Genomic DNA, 23,579 nt, shown 5'->3' with positions numbered 1-23,579 from the left:
GATTTTCTCACTTTAAACAAAGAGTAAGTGAATGTGTATGGGATTAGCAGTTTGCATCAGGGGAATGCCATTGTCTGGGATGAAAAGAGCTGCACATCTGTAGATAGTTGATAATTCAGATAATTATTCATTTATGTGTAGCTGACTATTTCATAATAAGAGGGGATACAAGTTTGGGGGTTTATTTTTTCTGACTTAGATGGGGAAATGATTAATTACAGAGCTGTATTTCATGTCAAGTTGTGAATAAATATGTTTAGCATTCATATGCTTGTTTACAAACAGGAAACCCACACCGCTTGCCAACAGTTTGATTAAAAACAAAAACCATTCAATTCATCACTAATTCTCTGTAGGAAAGATCTTTGCATTTGTGTAGTTTGGCATTTTATAATTAAATTCTTTTAAAACATTTTAATTAGGCAGAAGTAAACCAGAGTCCTTTTGTGTGCTCGTAGTAAGCACTCAAAGGTGTCACTGAGGTGAGAGCTGTTGAGAGTGCTGAAGGGTATCTTGGCTATGAAGACTGCTCAGCTTGAGGTTTGTAGTGTGTGTCCACACTTCGTTGGGAGATGGCTTTATCAAATCAAATCATGAATCCAAGAAACCCTTTTTCAGTCCAAGTTCCTCGACTATGTGTTGGTTCCCCAAAGTGTGGTAGAAATCTTTGGGCTGACATCTCACAGAAATGTATTTGTGATGTTTTCCATGCGAAAAAAGAACTGTCTGAAACAGGGACTTGTAGCAAAGCAGTTCGGTCATCACCTGGCAGGACAGAATCTAGGCAGGACCCTATGCTGTTGATGCTTGAATAAAGAAAAGGTGGGAATAGCATGGATCTGTAGGAACAAGCCCAGAGGAGGGCCACAAAGAGGATCTGAGTGCTGAAGCATCCCTGCTATGAACACGGGCTGAGAGAGCTGGGGTTGTTCAGCCTGGAGAAGAGGAGGCTCCAGGGAGACCTTAGAGCACCTTCCAGTGCCTAAAGGGGCTCCAAGAGAGCTGGAGAGGGATTTTCTGCAAGGGCCTGGAGTGACAGAACAAGGGGGAATGGCTTTAAATTGGAAAATGGTACATTTGGATCAGATACAAGAAATTACTTTTTCCCAGTGAGGGTGGTGAGGCCCTGGCACGGGTTGCCCAGAAAAGCTGTGGCTGCCCCATCTCTGGAAGTGTCCAAGACCTGGTTGGTGGTGCTTTGAGCAACCTGGGATTCCTACCTTGTTCCTACCCAAGGCAGAGGGTTGGAATGAGATGACCTTTAAGTTCCCTTCCAACCCAAGCCATTCTATGAATGAGATTATGGTGGGCCATTAAAGGCCTTGGAAGCGAAGTCAAGGCTGTCCTGGTTAATCAGCCCTGCTATTGCAGACTGTGGCTCAGCATGAAACACCCACTTGGAAATGTTTTTATGTAATCTCCTTTTTATGTAATTCCTCTTTAGCCACTACTGTGCATAAGTACTTAAAAAGTAATTAACAGAAACTACATGCAATGCATGCATTAAGCTGTTTCTGCCTGCATTCATTTCCTTGGTTATAACCATTTGTGTTGTTTTCTTTTGAAATACGGACTTTCAAGTCACTTCTACAGTCTAGCCCAGATCACAAGTTTGTCTTGGTGCTGTGTGTATTGGAAAACAAGATGTGTTTCTCAGATGAGGAAATAGATTCTAACAATGGGAATTTTTTCTTTCTGTGAATCATCCAGCAGGAAATTAAAAAAAATGTCACCATGAGAAGATAAAAATGTGCAATTTCGCTTTTATGCTCTCAAATTGTAGAATAAATAATCTGCTTTGGATGTACTTGCTTATCTGATTTTGAGATTAAAAGGTATGGGACACTGCTGGACTTGTGTGCTTAGCATTAAATATTGCTATTGAATTTTGCACTATATTAAGGCTCTGAATTAATTTTTATTTGGGAGTTGCCTCTTTGTATCTTTGGAAACCTCACCAAGGAACTACATTCAAGTTGCTGATACCCAGCAGACAATCTGTATTTAGAAAAAGTGCTACTGAAGACAAGTGACAGCTTTTGGCTGTGTGAAATGTGGTTGGTTGTATAACTGAATATTTGCTGGCTATTTGTTTGTTTTCATCATACTTAGTTTCAAGTGTTATGAGAGCATACATTTGAGGCTTGTTCTGACTTTTTTTTTAATTTAATGTGGGAGTTTTAAATCCTGATAAGCTTTTTCCAATTCTCATTGAAGATAACAAGTCTAGGAGAGCCATTTTTTGAGATAGATATTTTCCTTGACCATACTGCAAAATCACTTGTAAAGCAAGGGAATATGTTTAACAGGGACACCTACAATTCCATGTGCTGTTCTGTACAGAACTGGGGTGAGATATAAGAAGCAGCCTGTGATTTACATGCATCTCCTGTTAATTTTAATGTGCTGGATTCCCCATGGTTGCCTCGAGCATCTCAACCTTGATTAATCTAAAGTTAAGTTCCGTTATGCTGGCTTATCAGTGATTGTTTTAGGCTCACTCCATCTGTTTCTTAATGTAGCTCTATAACTTCTTTCACAGTTCAGATTTGCTGATTATATCACTTTGGGGTTGTGGCTAAAACATTCAGTTCTGGTTTTATTACAAGATGCTTTGATAAACTTGTGAAAAGTGGATGGGAGATTATTATCGAATAATTATTTCTCTGAAGGTGATTCCCTTTTTAATGCAGAAAATGGGTGAAAAAAGTTCAGTGAAGATGAAGACGATAGGTTAAATTATTAGGAAGAGTGAAGTGACATCACTGATTTGTACTTGTCAAAGATTCAGGCCAGTCTTTTCCCCCTTGCTTTAAGGAAAAAATGTTAAGTTGCATTTTATGTTTTTGCAAGTAGCAAGACAGTCCAAAAAGGCATGTAGAACCACTTTGGTTGAACCACTCAGGTTGAACTCCTGAGTCATCCCATTTTGCAATAATACAGTTCTTAGCTTAGCATCCTATTTGTGGGGATGTTATTACTGGCCATTAATTTTTAAACTGTCACTTTTTTTTTAGTTTAAATTACTTTATCTAAACCTTGCAGAAGATAAAGATCATTATCTGTCTTTCAGAAGTCCTGTCCAGAGCTGAATGTCTCTAATATACAATGCCAGAGTGGACAGCCTTTGGAAGAGGCATTTCTGGAACAAAAATTCTCACTAATGTTGAGGTGGAAGCAAGTGCTGCTGGTCACTGACTGCTGGTGACCACTGAGAAAAGTGTGAGCTGCTGGGTGGTCAGGGAGTGTTGCAGGCTGAATTTAGCAAGGTGGGAGGAGAATGTCCTAATTCTACTTAGTCTGTGTTCCATCTGGAGCTTGGTATGTCCCAGGAACAAGCTCCTGTCCTCTGGTTGAGCACCAGAGGCTGGATGAAGCAAGAGGAAGAGGGCACATAAGCTCTTCTTAAGCTTGTTCCACATGTGGACAAAGTCATAGGCATTAATTTCTGTTCCCATCTTCTGACTGGGACTTGATCCTTGAAAGGATAGGAAAGAGCAAGGAATTAATTGTATTAAAATAAAAGGAGAAGAAATCAAAATCACAAATCACTTGTCCAGTGCCACATTCCTGATTGATGCTAAGTGGTAACTGCTGAGATTACACAACTTTGTAATCAGTGAAACTGATAAAGTTTCACTGATTACATATGACTCAGACATGCAACTATTTTGTGATTTGATTTGGAAAAGGGTTGCACTGATATATTAAAGAAATGTAAGCTGTGTTTTACTGAAAGAATGTAACTGCATTGAGTAAGGTTTGGATCTGTCTTGATCTGATCTGTTTTCTCCAGCAGTAGCCAGAGGCAGGTAAAGAGGAGCACAGGGAGAGGACAAGCGTCTGAGGATGCTTCCTAGTGATCTTTGATATCCTTGTATTTACAAGTCTTTGGTGGTTTTCTTTCCAGGAATTTGTTGCTGTGTATTCTCAACTGATGTAAGTTTTTGACAACCAATATCCTGTGGCAGCATTTCAGACTGTAACTGTATGCTGTATTTGAAAATAACAGTAAAGGGACCCCTTTTGTATTTTGACCATCTCATTACAAGAGCTAAGGACTAAGAAATAAAAACTACCTGGAGGCAGGCACAAAATGGTTGTACCTGGTTCCCTTTTTCCCCTGCTGGTTTCAGTCTTGGCTCTGAATCCTCCTTCTGTTTCCTTTGCTAAGATGGAAAGTTGTGGTATATTTAGAATATTCTGTGTACAAAGCTTGTCCAGTGTCTTTATCACTCTTCTAAGTACCTTTCTGAGTTTTACTAGTTCTGCTTTGGTTTACTACATGTTAAAAGTGAGCTGATTTTTATGTGGTAGTAATTTGGAACCTAATGAGCACAGCAATTCACATTTTTGATGACTACAATGTTACTGTAAAAGAACGTGTTTTAATTATTTGGAGATTTCAGATGTGTATATGCAGTTCAGTACCCATGACAATGCATTTTTATACTTTAATTAAGCTTCTTGAAGTACAGAAGTCCTTTTTAAAAGTTTCCATTGTCTCAGTAAGAAAAGCAACCTGACCTATATAGGAGCTTCTATAGCATTTCATTCTCTTCTGCATGTGGAGTAGAAGTTAGGGATGTTTCTCAGGTGACAAAAAGGAACATCCCAAGTCTTCCTAGAGCACAAGAATAACTGTTCTTCATCTCTCTTCTCCCTTGTGATGGGTACTTCTACTTAGTACTTTGATACTCCAAATAAACACAGTAATATTTGTATTTCTAAAGAGGAAATAAAGATAGGTTCTGGTGACTTTCCATTTTGGGAAATAAATTTCACTAGTGAACCTCAAATATTATTCACATCAAGATTTCAGATCTTAGTGGGGCATTGGTTTTCAGTGGTTTGGTTTTGGTTTTTTTCTTGGATGAATTATGAAGTAACTCTTTGTTTGGAGCAAGGCACATTTCAGCTGGACTTGGGAAGAAGTCAAATGAGTAGGGAGAGAGAAGGCACACTTTGAGATGTCTCCAAACTGATAATACATGCATTTTTAACTGGCTCTTGAAGTAAGCACAAAGTCTTGTACAGAAAGTCATCAAATCAACAGCTCTGTTTAGTCAAGCCTTGTTGTGGGTATTTGTGAATGTGCCATTTATTGGCTTTGCTAATCTGCCAGGTGTCTGTCACACACCACAACACACCATCCAGTGTAACTCACTCTTTGGACAATTCATCTGGCAGCAGCCCACGCTGTGGATTCTGTCCTGCACCAGCTCCAATTCGTCATGTACCCATGTTCTCCAGGTGCTGCCTCTTTTGAGGAATACTACACATTTTTAGTTCAAACAATTCAAACTTGTCTGACCTTTTTTGCCTTTTAACACACCATAAAGAATGATGAAACTGTACACAGAGGCACCCCAGGGCAGACCATGTTGCTGAAATAACAAGGACATGTTGCTACCTCCTGTGTCACATGCGTCAATAATGATGACACTGCCACATTATTTTTCAGAAAGCTGATTATTGTTTGGCAAAAATCTAATTGAAACTTCAGACAGTAAAAACATTAGAGAAGGTGTATGATGTGCCTCTGAGAAATTAATCTGAAGTGCAGAGGCAAAATTCAGCAAATATTGGATCAATTTTTATAGACTTTCGCTGTTGTGGAAGAACTACTTGCAGTCATGCTGCTGTATAAACTGTCTTGGATGAGTGGGTTTGGAGGGTGTCTATAACTTATCATGCTAATATGGAACAGTCAATATGAGTTCCCTGAGTATTTAATGACCAACGTGTACTGCTTGTGCCTAAAGAGGGGTGGCGTGGGTGCCTCTTGGTTTTGCTGGATTAATATCCCCCAAATCAGGCCCAAACATGCAACTGCCCTTAGTTCTGGGTGCACAAAGAGGAATTTAAGGGCATTCTGAAATACTGCACTCTCATCTGACACACAAGGAGTGTGACGTGTGTTTTTTTGGTCTTGCAATATGTGGTTGTGCAGATTGTTCTGAAGTCTGCACTGCTCATCCAGGGCTGATCACATTGAAGCTCAGATATTTGAATGAGAGTCAGAACAAATTTATTCCAAATATCCATGATCTGGTAGAAGAGTTATCCTGCCATATTTGCACCAAAAATACAATTGTTCTAGCGACTACCTGCTGCATTATGTCCCCAAAACAATGCTAAAGGCTGTTGTTCTGATTCTCAAGTATACTCCAGAATGGTACTTTGTGGTCTCAACATTTTCTTTTCCCTCTCTTTATTCTTTTCCCTTATTATCATAAATAAGGATTATATTAGGAGCTGGTTGTGCTTCCTATCAGGGAAAGAACATGCCTGCATGGTTGCAGGCACTTGTCTGCTCTGCCTGGATCACAAGGTGGGATTAATTAACTCTGCTCTGTGTTAATGTGGGGGATGTGGCTTCTGGACAGGACTGAGGTCTGGCCAAGTGGAGCACAGGCATAGGAAGCATGGAATGGTTTTCAGCTTCCTAAACACATCTCAAATGTGATCCCCTAATTAGAGATGCAGAGGAATGATGGATTATCGAGATGGATGTGTTTGTGCCAGGGCTCAGGGTAGGCAGAGTGTGTGTCCTGCAGATGAGGAAACGTTCCCAGAACAGGCTTGGTGTGAGACTTGTCACTGAAATTCATTGAAAAGGAGATTCCTGAGATCACATTGCTGCCTGCCAAGATATTTTGGAATTTGAAGGAGGCTGTGTGTCCAGAATTGGAATATTTCTGTTCCCAAAACATGTACTCCTTGGAGTGGGCAAAGGAATGTCTCTGGGGACTGTTTCCACTGTGGTACTGTGATGTGTAATTTGCCAGTCCTCATTTCATCTCATTCCCTTAATGAGCTCAGATCCCTTTATTTTTATTCTTGCATCAATGCTACAGAGAATTAAGACAAAATCCCACAGCAGGGGTGTTCCTGGTGGTCCATTCTGGGAGGTATCTTTGGCACTGAAGAGTACCAGAGCTCTCCCTGCTCCAGACCCCTTCTGGCCTGCCTGTTTTTCATACCCCAAGGAAGGGCCACAGTCTGGATCTGGTCAGTTAGCAGAGGATTGTTGCTGAATTGTTTTCAAACCAGCAAAAGCCAATAAATTCATATCCTGTTCTAGGTCCTGAATTTGCTGTAAGCAAGAAGGACTGAAGACTGTAGGCTGGCTGTTTTAGCACACCAGAACCTGGAACTACAAAGTTTTTTCTCTGAAAAAATGTGGTATTTGGGACTCTTAGCATGGCACTAAAGGAGTTGCATTTCAAAAAGGCCTTCCTCCAGTGCCAGCCAGGTACTGCCCTCTCACCTGCCATCCAAGAATAGGGCTTCACATACAGCAGTGGGATGTGGCAGAACCAGGTATTTTCTCTCAGTGAGATTTGCATTGCTCAGGAATCTCTTGAATACAGACCAAAAATTAGCTTTGGACAAAATCCTTAATCTGCTTTTCCTGCAGAGCAGTTGGTGCCCCCAGACAGAACAATCTGAATTGTGTTTTGGAGGTTCATCAGAGTTCTTTTCCTGCCATGGCTACAGGGTGCATTACTAGTAAATTTTAAACCTTGACCTGTTTTAGAATAGTGCAAGACATTCAAAATTGCATTGTATCAGTATTTCTTCACCTGACTGCAAGTGTTCTTGCTTTGCTGTTCATTGATTCAACCTCTTTAAATTTATCACTTTCAGACTTTTAAAGTTCCATCACAAAGAGGCAGAATGATATTTTGCATAATTTTTATAAAGCAAAATCATATAGTTTGGCTTTAAGTAGAAAAAATAACTCTGCTCTCCTCTCCAAAGAGATTTTTATATTCCTTTTCCACATTGAATTGCACTGTCCTCTAGTGGGCGTTTTAAGCAAATGTTTTTGTGTTTGTGAATCTTTTGTACTGCTCAGACACAGAAAGCTTAATCTTTATTTTCAAATGAACCATAAATGTTGGCTGATAGAAAAAGATAGAGGATTAGAGTAGTATTTCAAAACTGAATAAGAAAATGTTACATTTCACCTGTGGTCCAAGCTGTAATAATACAGAGATATATGAAAACGTCTACATCTGATTTATCGGAGCAGAAGGATAAAGAGTAAAGATGCAAGTGTATGGCATCTGTCTTTTATTACATTCTATTACTTTGTATTGAGAATTGGAGAAAATCTGCTTCTTTCAAATTGAAACAAATTTGGTAAACGATGAATGAATGAATATTAAAGACCAGTGGACTAATAGGAAGGATTAAATGCACTACATTAGATTCAAAGTGAAGAACTATGTATCCCATTTTACCCAGTAGTTTGTTTTTTTCTTAATATTGCTATCTACCTCTTAAAAGGCAATGCCCTTCTTTTAACTGAGATTCCCTGGGATGTGAGGTGTCAAATAGGTCTGAAATCAGAATGGGATACAAAAGTTTTACATGACAGTGATTGTCAGGCTTCTGGATGTTTGCAGTACTGGTTGTCTGGATCCAGCTGTAGGTGACAGCACTTTTACTTTCTTGCCATGGGCTGGGAATACATCTGGATCTTCAGTGCTTTTGTCCCAGCATCCAGCAGTGTGAGCTTCCCCCCAGTCTGTGACATGTTTGAGTGATTTGAGATATCATCCTTCCACTGGTGGTTTTTTCTGTTGAAGGAAGGCAGAAACAAATGCCTGGCAGTGAGCTGCCAACCTGCTTTTCTTACTTATTTCCTGGCAACTTAATGACTTCTTTGGTAAAAGAAGATGCTTTTGTAGACACAAAATATGACTCTGCTGACCAGAAAGACTGGGAGACACGATGCATGCTTTAACCTCAAAAAATGCTAGGAGCCTGCAGGCAGGAGCATGTTTGCCAGCTGTACCATGCAAACTCACTGTCTTCCACATAGATGTGCCCTGTGGCATCCTAGAGAAGAAAACTTGACTAATATAATCTGCTTCATACTGCCTGGGTACACTTCCAGCTGATGAAAGAGGAGTGGTCAATGAATTAATTCAGTTTGCTTGAAATAAAAGGTTTTTTTTTTCAGACTTCAATCAGACAAACCATGAGCACGTCCTTTGCTAGTGTAGCTTTTAATGTGCTGCAGATGTAGTTTTACTGACAGTTGCTGAATAGCTTGTTTTCATCTGAACTACATGGATTGAACTTCAAAGTCACAATTTCCAGCAAGGTCAGAGATTATATTGGTGATTTTATAATATTTATACTTCACTCTTTGAATGCTCATGCACCTGTGTGCACATATAAAGGAAAAGATGTGTACAAAGTCTCAAGGCACGCATGGGACACTGAATAATTGGAAACTGTTGCAAGTCTTTGATGTCATCAGATGAGATAATGTGGGGAGGGTGGTGAAAGAGGTTCTCAAACATACACGAGCAGAAACTAGGCACAGGAGAGGAGTGTTTATGTGCTGGGGAGGGAGAGGGAAAGCAGAACAACTTCTTTATGAGGCTGCCCATGTTTGGGTCTTCTCCCCGTGCTGATGGACCCCAGCCAAAGTTAAACAGCATCCATGCTTGGGTGTCTGCTTTATGTGAGATTCAGAGCTCTGCCTTGGAGGAAGTACCTGTTGGTGCTGCAGCACGTTGTAATCCTACACCTGTTGGAGTTGTTCTGTGGTAACAGCAAAGGTGGAAAATCAAAGAGGAACAGCAGCTTGCCAGTGCCAAGCTTTTGTCCTGTCTCTTTTTGTGTGCAGAGCTGGTGTGGTTGGTGCAGGCTCAGAAGGTCAGTAGAGGTGAAAGCAGTGGCTGCAGCCAGCCAGACATCCCCAGTATGGATTTATAGATGGGCTGTGGGAAAGGTGAAATGATTTACAGTGCTGCCTCTGTTCATCCTAAAGTGTGTGATGATCACATCTCAGTGTGCATTTCATTAAGGCTGGGGACATTTTTATAGAAAATAATAAGAAGAAGAGAATATAGTAAATGCACATACACTCTATCTGATTTTAGAAAGCAGCCAGCTATGCAGAAGCTGCTTCTGCTCTACCTAAAATGCCCTTAGTTTTGTGGAACCTGGCAGCCCTGTGGATCATGTTGGTGATCCAATACAATTCTAGCACTAATCTCCTAACACCATTACTTTGGTTAGTACACAGTTACATTTATTTACAGTGTGGGGTTTTTTTTGGTGCCAAACATTCAAAGTAGAATTGCAGGCTTTGTCAAGGCTGACTTTACCAAAAAGTGACTGGAAATTAAAACTGTTAGTTTTATTAATGAAGTAACATAGATTTTATATAGATATAGCTATACATAAATATATCTACTTTCATATACAGAGAAAATACTCTTTGTGTGCCTGCATATCTGTTCATACAGCACTTAGGAGCTGTGGGATTAATGGCTGTTCCAGTATTTGCAATGATTTAATACAATATCTAACATGAAGATAGTGATACTGCAGCACTCAGTTTCTATCCCTTTGGCTTCCCAGCATTGGTGCTGTGGCCTGGAAGACTGCGGGGTTTTACCAACATTGGTGGTGATGTTTCCATGCCATTGTGGGTTCCCTTATTTCTCCAGAGGAATACATAATCACTTGCAAGTACATTTGATGGGGATTTCACATCTGTCAGTTGTTTTGCTGCATTAAAAAAGTTTGACCCATGGATATGCAACTATCTTTTTTTTCCTTGATAATGTTGCTGAAATACAAAAAGCATTTATAAGGCATTCTGGTAGGTAAAAATGGTTATTAGAGTAATGATATTATTTCGTAACCTGCCTTGTATGCAGGCAGTTTGCCTTCTCCTTCATATGTCTAATAGTCCACAGGCATTATGCTGAGCATGTGGCTATATAATGGTTCTGATATGCTACAGGAGGTTTATTTTTCTCATAGACTTAAGTAATACAGAGATAGTGCATTCTCTGTGCACATGAAACACTGAAAGCCTCTTCATCCATCTACTGTGTCTGAATGCTAAAGTTCTTTCAGCTGGAAATGCAGGATCTAGTCAGGCTACAGAAGCATATATAAACAATGTTTACAGATTTCAGCAGAGTTAAAGTGAATCTCAGCATCATTTGAACTGATCTTCTGGTTTATTTGGAAGATTACGATAAAACCCAAGATCGAATTCTCCACCTGATTCAGTTTCTTATTGATTGAATCCTTTTAGACTCCTCTCTAATTTAACAGTGTATTTTTATTAAAGCCAAGCACACAAACATCAATTATCCAAGCTGCATCTAATTTCCTTCATTTTTTTTTTCCTTTTGCTGCCAATGGATTAGAAGACATGATTAGAATTCAGCTTGAAAGCTGAAAAGCAGATCCCTAAATGAAAAAGTCTGCGCTAGGAATTAAAATATCCGTAGTGGGCATAAAATCCTCCTCCTTATCTCTAATAATGTAAACACACTTGGTTAAGTTGAGCTGTCACATGTCTGGTGCAATGTCCCTGAATTAGGAGGATGTATTAGAAAGGGTGGAGTGGTGTCTGTGGCGTGTCCCACTGTTAGAATCCATCACCAGGGTGTTTTAACACCAAAGTGTTTTGCATAGAGGTATCTCTGCCGTAAGGGTTCATGGAATAAGAGTTGGAAGAGCTCCGTTTTTTCTCTTAGATTTTACTTCCTATCACCAGGAATGTTTGTGTGTGCACAAGCAATGGGAACATAGAAGGGGCCTTCTAAGGTTTTGCTATTGTAGCTTCTGCAGAGTTAAGGATTTTATAATGCAAAGGTGAAATAAATAACTGCAATGGCATCACCAACTTAAGATCCAGAAAACCATTACCTGGTAAATGCATGCATTTAACATGACAAGAAAGTGTCTAAACTATAAGGAAGAGTTATAAAATCAATTAAATTGTATGTTCTTGTTTGACCTGTGCTCTGCCTGGGATGAGGAGGCCATACCATGAGCCATACATGGGCTCCATGAACTGAAAATGCACTGGATCATCTTTTGGGCAACTTGGTCTAGTGGAAGGTGTCCCTGTCTTATGGGAAGTAAAGCATTTGTTGACATGTTTTGTTTTCCTTTTGTACTGTGGATGGCAGTATTACTACCAGTGCTGAACTCTGTGTGTGTGAGTGCACATCACAGGAGTTAATTGTCACATTTTTCTGTGGAGAAATATGAAACCTGATTGTGCAGAGTTATAAACGTGCATGACCTCAGGGAATTTTCCTGGTGCTGGTATGAGCCTGGCTATCTGGAGATGGGCAAAGTGAATGCCCTCCTCTGGTGCAGTGAGTTGAGCATAATTGCAGCTGACATCATGCACCAGTGCAATGCAGTGATATTTCATTCCTTCAGACCTAATCCCTTCTTTATCTTATCAGGTTTTGAGTCAACACAGTTCTGGCAAAGCTTGTTTGTGACACCCAGTGACACAGTGTCACCCAGCTTCTTGTAGGGCACCCCAAATGCGGATTAGCCCCACTGTGGAATGAGAAACAGCTGGGCTGCATCCCTATGGTGTCCTCCTCAACATGATGAGACTTGGTTGGAAGACTGGAATATGGGCTTGGGTTAATCTTTTGCTACCTTACCAAGTGGAAAGAAATCATATTTAATATCTTTTATGTATTAATGTCTTGTATGTTGTGAAGGGCAATTTAATTGTGAATTGGGTGGAGAAACTGCAGTTTCCAGAAACTGATGAATAGCGGTTTTTTGAGGTTATCAGTTAACCTGCTGTAATGAATGCTCTTCATTACATGCCTCTCCTTGTTAATTAGAAGGGATTTTTCCTCCTCTTTATCAAGTCAGGGCAAGTATATTACCTTTTTCTCTGTAGTGCTTGTGATAAAGTGAAGATCCAGATTGTTTTGTGAAGTGTCCTCATGAATATTTCATTGCATGTGCATCACACATTCACACCCTGTGTTTTCTGAGCTCCAACCTCTGATGATTATTCAACACATTTTAAAAATAATCAAACTATAGATTGTTTAAGGTCTTTTTATTTATATTTATAGGTAGAAATTCCCTTTGTTTTTGTAGAATACTTTGTTTATGACATTAATTACCATGCCAGTTTAGACCAAGACAATTAATCACTGCTGCACACTGGAGCAACAACAGACTCAGACTCAAGTTCTCTGAGTGCAGAGGTGAAGCTTGTACCGTCCATAAATGAGAACCTGCCAGACAGAGGGGAATTGGTACCCTGGTTTGGATCTTTGACCTGTGTTTATTTAAAAAACAAAGTCAAAACAAAACATAAACAAGCCCCCACTTATTTCCTCCTTGGTTTCTCTCCTACAGGTTGAAGCAATCCTTGTAAACATATTTGGTGGGATTGTGAACTGTGCCATTATAGCCAATGGTATCACCAAAGCCTGCCAAGAGCTCGAGCTGAAAGTACCTCTGGTGGTCAGACTGGAAGGTGAGTGCTACTGGATTCAGACCAAAATCATCCCTCATGTGCCCAGTAATCAATCTGGGATTTCTTCCATATCAAAGTGATACACAGAAAAGACTCCACAACGTGAAAGTTGCAAAGTAGGTATGTTTTAATCAGCTGAGGCGCATGGGGGAATCTTTCCTCCCAAGACGTGCGCATCTTCAGCAGCTCTTGGCTTGGTGTTTATGTGGTTACAAACTACATATGCATCAGAGTACACAATACACCTATACATATTCATTGCCTGTCCCCGCTTCATATTACAATTAGCTCTAAAGTCATTAACATATCGGTGCACTTGTGCAGTGCTGCCTGCTGGTCGCGGGCCGGGGTCTCTGGGATGAAGTAAAGGTCTTCCTCAGATGAAGTAAGTAGTTCTCCTCGGGTTGGACTTTTTACCTCACCTTCTTGCACAGACTCCTTGTGTTCCTGGCGCAAGGCCAAACCTCAGAGCTGGCTCAGGCTGGTTTCAGGGTCCAAAAGCAGGATCTTTGGTCACGGTTTCTTCCCCTTGTCAATGGTCTTGGATCCTCCCCTTATCCTCCCTTACATCCTTCCCTTTGCCTGGCAAGCACAATGAGTGTTAAGCAAGCGATATAAATTGTTTAGCAAGCAGCTGCAAAACGTAGCAATGCTAGCAATACCGTGGTCAGTGGTTAACTCTTAAAATTCTAAGCCCCCTGTATCAAAAACACTAAATAGATTGGTCCCTCGCAGTGAGAATATGTCCAATTCTTCAGTCACAGCACAACCTGAAGTCAATAAACTCATATTTCCTCATCTATGGTCCTTGATGGCATTGGAAGCAATGAAATTTTGCAATGGAAACATTGTGAATTTGCCTGTAAGATTTGCAATGCAAATAGGAATTATTTTGATGCAAGTTTATGTTTACTGGAAGGTATTTATTTTTCAATTTTTTTTTTTTTACTGAATGCAGTTCTGTTATTGATAAACAATATAGTTTTCTTACATTTACACCAGTGCCATAATTAAAAGACAGATGTTAGAAACAGTATTTGTAGGAGAGATATTACTGTAACATGTTCCTCTGCCCAAACACCCAATCCAGCTAAAATCCATTAAAAACCAGAAGATTTGGTAATGGTAAGGAATATTTTTTTCTTTAGTGCATCCAGCATTGTTTCACAAGAAACAAAAAAGCCATAGGGAGGGGAGGACAAGCACTCTTTGGCAGTTACAGACTTTAATGGCAGTGGGTGTGGAGTTCTGCCTCTAATTTCTGAGAAGTGCCCTGAAGGAGGGAGAGTCTTCTGCCATTGAGTGAAAAGTGCCTTGATTGCAATCAGCACACAACCCTGGTAAGCTGAAAATATTTCTTTTTGGCCAAGTAGGTTTGGAAAACAGAGAGATTTCTGGTTGAGTTTTAAGGCCTCTTACTCAAACCCATCCATATTCAGGTTTGTGTGTGTGTAAAGAGCATAAAATGTCCTGTGACTCAGCATTCATGATGAACAGAGGAAATGCATCCCTTTATGGACCTGAGATGCAATACTGAGGTGGTTTTTCACACTGTGCTAGAAGGGGGAGGGAAATACGTTCTGAACACTTCAGGCTTTTTCCATTTCAAAACTTCCCCTCACCAGGATTCCTGAGGATGCATGCAGAGTGCCCATGGAGCCCTTTGGTTAGGGGGATGCTCGTTTTATGTTTCAGGAGAAAGCAGAGCTTTCCCCTCCCTCATTCTCATGCTACGTTGCACGTGCTGGCACGACTTCTGTTGTGGTGAGTGCAGGGAAGTTTAAATACTCTAAAATTGATTTTAGAAACAAATTGTGAACATTTTCTTTGGATGATGCAGCACTAGTCAACACCTTAAGAGACTGCATAAAAAGTTTAATATGGATGAAGGAGAGACTGATGGATGTTGCTTAGAAGCAGAAAAGTTTCATTATATTAAATCTCATTGTTTATCAGCTCTAGGCAATGTTGTTTCACTTTTTGTCATAGCAAAAAAACTTTTCCTGTCTTTCACAGCTGGGAAAAAGTTTATCTGTCAGATCTGCAAGACTTCTCAACTGCTATAACTGCTCCTTTTTAAGTGAAGATATTGAAAAAGCCATTAGTTTTTCCTATGAACAAGATGTTTCTGTTGTGATTTTTGAAACTGTTATAAGAGAAACAAGAGGAGCAACTTGCTTATTTTAAACTACAGTCTGCTGGGTCTGCCACTGCATTTGCTTGGCCTTTCTCCAGTAATCTTGATGATTCCATGATTGTACAGAAGAGTGAAAGCCTTGCAGAGGTGCCTGTTCCTCTTGTGCCTGCGACCTTTGAGTCATTTGCTGCTCTATCCACAGAGACCAAAGCTGAATCTTCAGAGTGTCAAATGCAGATTTAAATGCAAACATCTTTGGGTTACCATCTTCCCAGGATTGCTCACTCTTTGCTAGGTCTGTAATAATGTTTCTCCTAGACTGGTTTCTGACTCTGAAAATGGCAGTACCACATTTTCTTTAGGAAGCTCTCTCAGAGAATAACGCAGCAAACTCCCACTTTTGCATAATCTTTATCTCAAAAGTTTTTTTTAATTCCTCCTCTTATTCCTTGTGTTCATCCTAAACAAAGAGCTATGATGCTTACAACCTTCAGCTGTTGTACTTTGGAACTGTTAACGAGTCACTGCTGCTTTCTCTGCCTCCTTAATCACCTAACCAAGCAATGCATGTATGTTTGGTCCTTTTAATCTTTCCTCAGAAATCAATCCCTCTGGATCCTTAATCATCTTCATTGTTCTTTGAACTCACACCGGGTTATTTAAACTTATAAGGATTTTGAATTAATAATGAGTACAGTGGAAGTAATCAGACTACCCAAGACTTTTTAAAACGTCACTGATGACATTTTACAGTTCAAAAGGAGAAAAAGGAACAAGCACTCTTTTGGGTTTCCATTTTGAACATTTTCCCAACAGACGGTTTGTGATTATTCCCATAAATCTAACAGATTTGTGACCTGCACTTTAAAGACTCTTTGCCCACATGCACTGTACTACAAGTGTCTTGATGACTAGAGTTTTAATCAGTCAAATCTGTCTTGATTTAGTAGGATTCTGTGGACAAATCTTTGTTCTCAGTTGTATAATAATTACAAGCAGTTTTACCAGTGGATAAAGAAAGGATTACTCTCCTCTTTGAAAATGGTAACTTTATAATTGCATATGTTTGCTTGACTTATCAGTAGAGAAATCACCAGCTGAGACACAGGATTATTTTTTAAAAAGCTCATGGACAAGTGGAGAAACCACATATTCCAGATTTCATCTTCTACAGATAGAAAAGTAACTGCTGCTGAGTTTATGCAGGATTTTTTTCCCTTTAAAATGTAATACACTTCAGTTAAGTTTTGTGAAAACTGACAGGAGTGCTGAAGGGAAGCCAAACCTTGCTTCTCATTTATGTAGCTCAGAATTAGATGAAAAGAGGGAAGAATAAAAAATAATTGTGAATTAGAGATCTGCTTCTATGCTGGAAATTTTACATCCTCTCTCTTTCAAAAAATGAATTCTCTCCTTCTCTGGTCATAGAACAAGAAGAACTGGGAGGGATCATAACTACTTAATATGTTGAAACTCAAGTAGAAACAACTTGGTTTTTATTCACATCTGAATGCAAATTTTTTTATATTTTTCATTCATGTGATTAGTGACCTTGTGTGTTCTTCAGAATCTAAAATTTTCTAGTATCTTCAGAAACCTTTTACACACAAGTGAAATTTTGCTCCAGCTTGTGTATCTTGTTTGCAAGTATGGTTTAGTATGTATGCTTGATTTTTTGATTTTTAGTATCCCAAATTGCCTGTCAAGAGGGAAGAATGGGATATTGCAAAGTCACAGCTTCATTCAGATCAGACATCTTGGGCTTAAACATTCAGCACAAATTTAAATGTGCCCTTCCCTGTTAGGATGTAAACATGAGGCAGAGGGAAAGATTAAAATATTCTTTGGGGAAAGTGTAAGGTAGAAAAGGGCAAATGGAGTGGACAGAATAGAAAGAGTTTAATTGTCTCTTACAGGTAGGCAGTGGAAGTTGGTTTATTCTTGACTGCAGAGCCAACAGGTGTAAGATGTGTAAGCCACCAAAACTTTGTATGTTCCCTACCTAAAGGTTACTAATTAAAGCTTGTCACCAGCCAAACCTCAAATCAAATGTTGTTGACAGAAGGTTAATGGTGATAAACTTCAAACCTTATTCTCCAATACCTGTCTTTGGGACCTGAGAGGCCACGAGTTTCCAGCTTGTGGGCTGACAGGAATGGCATGGCCTGGATCCACGCCAGGGGGAGATTTGGTTCTGTGCACTCAGCAGTGCAGCATGCCAAAGCTGGACCCTTGCTATGGGTACTGTAACATGGGCACAACCTGCTCATGTCACCAATAATTTTTGACGTTCTGCATATTGTGAAATTTTTTGTCATAGCAGAATGTTTTGGGTCGATCTGAGTATTTTTTATATTATTCATCTATTTGTTAGCACATACCAAATGTATATAACTGTGTCTTATGCCCTTATACCTTATTTACCTGAACAGCCAGAAATTGCATTGCAGAATCCTGCATCCTCTCTGACCATCAGCATTACACAGTGATAATTTAGCCTGGTCCTGATGGGTTTATGACAGTGCAAGTGAATAAGGATCCAAATTCTGCATCTGGAGTATGACTGGGCGTGTTTTATTTGTTTGATTTTCATTCAACCTCTCACAATGTGTGCTTGTGTGATCTTACCTCTCGTAGAGACATGCTTAGACAGAATTTTTATTATTGGGATTGTTTTGGTAATGAGTTGAATACATTTGCTTTGCTACTGATAGCAGAGATTTCAGGTCCACAGAAGTGTAAATGTGAGAGATTGCATTTACACAGACTGAGAGTTTGTTCCAGAACCCAGGTTTCAGCAGGAGGATGTTTAGATTACAAAGCCTGAAGGTACATGCCGATAAAATTACATCTTTCCAGGTTTTCCATGGAGTGTTGTTGACAGTAATATGTGTCAGAAGACAAAAGCTTCTTTTTCTAATTAGAAAGCCATTCTCTTCATAGAATCCAGTTTAAAAAAAAAAAACACACACACACAAAAAAAACCCAAACAATAAAACCCAGCAACAACAAAAGCCCCACAGCCTCCAGCCCTGTGACTTTTCATCTTTTCTCAGTTGGCTGCAGGGTAGGTGAAGGGCAGATTATTCTGATAGCCTGGATATGGGATTCTGTTTACAGTTCTCTGACACCATCCAGTGGCAGGAGGTTAATGCTGGAATAGTGGGATTCTTTATTTGTTTATTTTAACATGTTGCAACAAGATGGTATTCTTTGTAGATACATAAATGTTTCCAGCATTTTCTGAATGATTAATTTTAAATCTTTTACCTCTGCTATTAGCAGGCTCATTATAACTTCCATATTCTCCACATAGCTAAAATAGTTAATCACAATGAGATAAAAGGCTATCACTAAGAAAAAAAGAAAATTATAGCAAAGGAAATGCTTGTTGAAAAGTGTGTTTAGTTGTATGGCCTGCCTATAAAAGTGTTTTATTTAAGAAATACAAAATGTACTCATACTCTTTTGACTGCAGTAAGAATTTTTTTTTCAGCTTTCATCATTTCATTTCCCTGCATAAACTCCCTCTCCCTTCTCAGGGGCCTGTGTTTTGTATTGATTTTGTAATGCATGTTAGACAAGTGGTGTGGAGAGCAATCAATGCAGTGCAGAACAGATCCAACATATTGTTCCCTCTCTGACCTGTTAGTAAATTAATATTGGCCACTTAGTGAAGAGCAAAAGTTAGTTTTAAATACATGGCTATCACAAACAGCACAACATTTTTTCTCTGTTGGAAAATTTCCAGGAAAATTTCCCTCTTTCCATTTTTTTCTCCTCACAACACTTTGTCTTGTAGAATCCTATTTGAGAGATCAGTACAATCACGACTGTTTTAAATGTTTATCACACTTGTATCTAAATAAAAGACAAAACCTTCAAGGCTTGTTGGGAATCACTGTATGAATGTGAGGGACTCAACAGAGAAGAGAACCTTGGGAATGGCTCCTGCCTTCCCTGTACAGTGCTGGGCTGACAAGTAGCAGCCTCCACATTATGTTATATAGGATGATTGAACAAAAATCAAATATTATGTTCTTTTCTTGCCCATAATATTATTTTTTTTTCCTGTAGAAAATGTTCTGTACAGTTCTGGGTGTTGCTGAGCAACCAAATCCCCCTTCTGTCAAAGATTTCAGATGTCTTTGACCTTCCTACACAAACCCTACAGCGTGTCCTCTGCTCAACAAGGGGAAGCATGACCTGGGCTGCCAGTGCCTTTGCAGAGGGAGTAGATGGGGTCCCACATTTCTCTTCCTGACTCCTGCCTCTCCCATCACAAAGTGCTGTGATAGGGGTGCCTTTGGTCCCTTTCAGCACCAGGAGTGGGAATCCTGACTTGAGCATGCTGATGAAACAGGCTTTTGAAATGCTCTGCTTCTGTTGTACCATTTCAGATGTTTTATGAAGTCTGCCCAAGAAAAAAAAAATCATCCTTTAAAATGAGCATTCTGGAAGTTGCACAGTAAAGAGTATGCTTCTTGCTTGGTTAATAATTGAGGATGTAATTAGTATATAGCTCCAAATATAATTAAAATTCATTTTGCTAGGTCTAGGAATTACAAAGTAATTAAGCATTTTGACATGGCAAATGAACAAGGAACATGACATGGAGAAGGAGGATAGAAATTATTTTAAAGAGGATCAGCTCTGGGTCCTTGTGCTTGTGACTAGTGTGTGATCCCAAAGTGGATTCTGCTTCCTCAGTAGGATATGTGGCTCCAGGTTCTTCTGTGGTGCAGAGCATAGCAGTGATCAAAAGTTTCACTTGGCTTTGCTGGGAAAGCTCTGGTGAATTCAGATTTTCTGTTAGTCTTAGTTTTCCAGAAAGAACGAGATAGAGTAAACAGGAAGGTGATGCTCTTGTCTTTTAGACAAGTTCGAGAAGTGGGGAAAATGTATTTTCCTGAAATATCTTTTTCAGCTTTGGATTTTTTTCCTTCCCTGTGCTTTAGTCTATTGATTGAAGTTGAGCTTTTTCCATGCAAAATGGAGCCCCTGTGCTGTGTGACCATACATTCTCCTTGAGGTGGGGTGGACGTGGTGCTCAGGGTTTATTGGTGGACTTGGCAGTGCTGGGTTTCCAGTCATACTCAAAGATCTTAAGGGTCTTTTCCAACCTAAATGTTTCTGTGATTATAATAATATACTGCAGCAGAGGGGAGGGAATGGTGTCATGCTGAATACTTCAGAGACCTTTGTATTCCCTGTTTTTAGGGAAAATGCAAAAGCATATTCAAGAGCAGCTTAAACCCAATTATATTTTCAGGATTACCCAAATCTTTGCCTTTCAACAGCCCGTTTTGCAGCTTTCAGTTGTCACAGGTGAATTTTAGTTATTGTTCACTCACTGATGAGCTGTAACTGATTGTGGCTAATAAATGCCATTAATAGAGCCTGGTACGTGGTCCATTATCCACTGCTCTTGTTGGATGTTCCTGCTGACTCTGGGGGATGCTGCATTGACCCTCTAATCTTCACAAAGCCCCTGTTGTGCACACAAGTGCCATTATCAGATTGCATTGTCTGTCACGATTGTCATTGGAATTACGAGCTCCTTCTTCTCAGCCCAGTCTAAGGCACTCATTTAATCTGTTGCTAAACTGAAATGATGTGTAGTTTGAAGCATTATCTGATTTTTCAGAGATGTGCTAGGAGATGTTCATTAATATTCATTAATATTAATTACTAATTCTAGTCAGTGTTCTTTTTTAGGAACAAATGTCCACGAAGCCCAGCGTATTCTGAGTGAAAGTGGCCTCCCCATCACATCTGCCAATGACCTTGAGGATGCAGCAAAGAAGGCAGTGGCAAGTGTGGCCAAAAAATAACACCTTGAAGATTATTCTCATGGAAAGTATTTGTGTTTCACTAGGCATCATTCCTGCTGTTATTGCAGAGGATTAATGGAGTTCTCCTCATCAGGCTTGGTGGACTTAGTTGGAGATACGTGGCCAACTCAGGCTTGCAAGTTGGCTTCAGAAATTTTGCAGCTACAATCTTGAACAGCTCGTATGTCTGTATCTAATTTTGGAAATTTTGTTAGTCACAACTGTAGTAAGTAATACTTCACTCCATAAAGCTCTTGTTTGTCTCTCCTTCCAAAATTGTCACTGATAAACTCATGATAAGACAAAATAAGTAATTATTTACTTCTGTCAACACAATTGTTCTTTAACTGAACACATTTAGGTCACCTAATTCACAATATTTTCATTCATGTTTCTATATTGTAAAGGGTCAGCAAACTAATAGTGGGTTTATATTTTTTATGGACTTTTGCAATAATGTAAAAAGATGTGCTTCCAATACTGTTTTTATTCAAATGAATGATGTTTATTTTCTTTTTTTAGAAATCACTGGTTTTGCCTTAAGATTATTTTCTTTTGTTGATGCCAATGGATACCTCACAATAGGAAAAGGGATTGAGTAGTTGGTAGTGAAAGGACCTCCCACTCTTACTGTGCCTATGAACCACTGAAATGTGATTCATTTCTTTCCTAGTTTTTGGAAGTGCCCTGCTGTATTTTCAGATGTAGCAGTGCCATACAGGGGGCTCCAGGAAGATGTGTCTGCCACTAAGGAAATGGCTGCTAACTTTTTAAGATAACCTCTTTTGTGAGAATGTCACTGCTGTGAGGTTTTAAAGATGAGAAAACTGAAGCAGTTTTCTCTCAGGAGCATGGAGAATTCTTCAGTTGATTTAACTTCCAAAAACCATTTCTAATTTATTGGGAATAAAACACAAATGAACTTTTCAAGTTTTAAAGTATTTGCTTCTCAGGCATCAGTAAAAATATGTATAAGAAAAGAAACCCTTAAGTTTCTGTACTCAGATATTGACCAAGATTCATTTTGATTATATACTCTTTTGTAACAGTCAAAATTCAAGCTGTTAGTTACACAAATCGTTCATTCAGGGAACAGAAGGCTATACTAAAGAGCTTGTGTAACTAAAGAACTTGCTACAAATCTCTCTCTGCCCAGGAATTACGTGCTGAAAAATCATCAATAAATTTGAACAGTGAACAAATGAGGGGATATCATGATCTGGTCTTGTAAATGGGCAGAGATATAAAATTTTGTGAAATAAATTCCTAATTGTGATTTTTTGAGCAGCTCTAATCAATATCATGTTCTGCTTAGAAAAATGTAAATAAATTTTTCTTGACATTTCCATTAAAACTGTTACATTCAAAATAAATTATCTGCACTAATCTTTGGCTCTTGACACAAAGAGTGCTGATAGGTTGCTATCATCAATTCCTGCAGGTTTTTCCTTCTCCATTTCTTTCTCTACATATTGCTCAAGGAAAAAATGTGTGACCATTAGAACAGCAATAAATATGCCACAAGGTCTGTAGTTATTGACAGAATGAAGGAGAAGGGTATCGTTAGCAGCTTTCTTGAAGGTACGTAAAAGCCACGCTGCTCTGAAGGAAGAAATGTTTACCTCACCACAATAAATACAAGAGTTGCACTCTATTTTATATATTTTAATACTGGAAAGATAAGATTCTGTGGAAGAACTGTTTGTGCAATGTTGTCACACACTGTGTCCCTAACTCTAATCTCCAAACCATCCACTGTGCATACACAATTATTATTTTGCAAAGATTAATCTGTGTACACCATTTTGTCAAATAAATGTAAAAATGAACATGTTTATTGACTCTGTGCTTTCTATAAAATAGAAAAATGTTTAATTTGCCTGCGCTCTTCCATTCAGCATTTTGTGACAGGTGGGTGAAATCAAATGCATTGGAATTTTGTTTTAGTTGGGTGATATTTCTATACTCCAACATATGTGCCTTTTATCTAAATAAGTAGATCTTTTTACCTCTGTATGTCTTTTCTTATATGTAGGCTAATGACAGTACATACAAGCTTTATTCCTCTTAAGCCATATACAGAATGGAACAGTATAATTTTTATTTTTCAGATGTAATATGGAAAGTTCCCTAAGCTCTGGTTTGGTATCTTTGAAGGTTTGGTATTTCACAGGCACTGTGCACTGGCTGTAACCAGAGGCTCGGTGTGGTCTTGTGGACTGGTTTGTTTTATTTGTAAGGATTGTGTCTCTCAGTGTGCAAATGTGCAAAGTTGGTTTTGGTCTCCCTGGGAAAGGTGTTTTTAGTT

General features: G+C 39.2%; 1 protein-coding gene across 1 annotated transcript in view; it reads left to right on the top strand.

The window, feature by feature from the left end:
- The window catches only part of SUCLG2 (succinate-CoA ligase GDP-forming subunit beta), a 114,335-nt gene extending 91,271 nt beyond the window's left edge, over positions 1–23,064 (top strand). Inside the window, exons 10-11 of the mRNA XM_082288653.1 lie at positions 13,180–13,300; positions 21,156–23,064. Coding sequence (XP_082144779.1) covers positions 13,180–13,300; positions 21,156–21,271 — 237 coding nt within the window. The 3' untranslated portion in view covers positions 21,272–23,064. The remainder of the gene's footprint in view (positions 1–13,179; positions 13,301–21,155) is intronic.
- Positions 23,065–23,579: the final 515 nt, after the last annotated feature.

Source organism: Coloeus monedula, assembly GCF_965178545.1.
Source record: "Coloeus monedula genome assembly, chromosome: 11".
Lineage (NCBI taxonomy): Eukaryota > Metazoa > Chordata > Aves > Passeriformes > Corvidae > Coloeus > Coloeus monedula.
The sequence above is the reverse complement of the archived record's forward strand: the minus strand, read 5'-3'. Positions and strand labels throughout refer to the sequence as shown.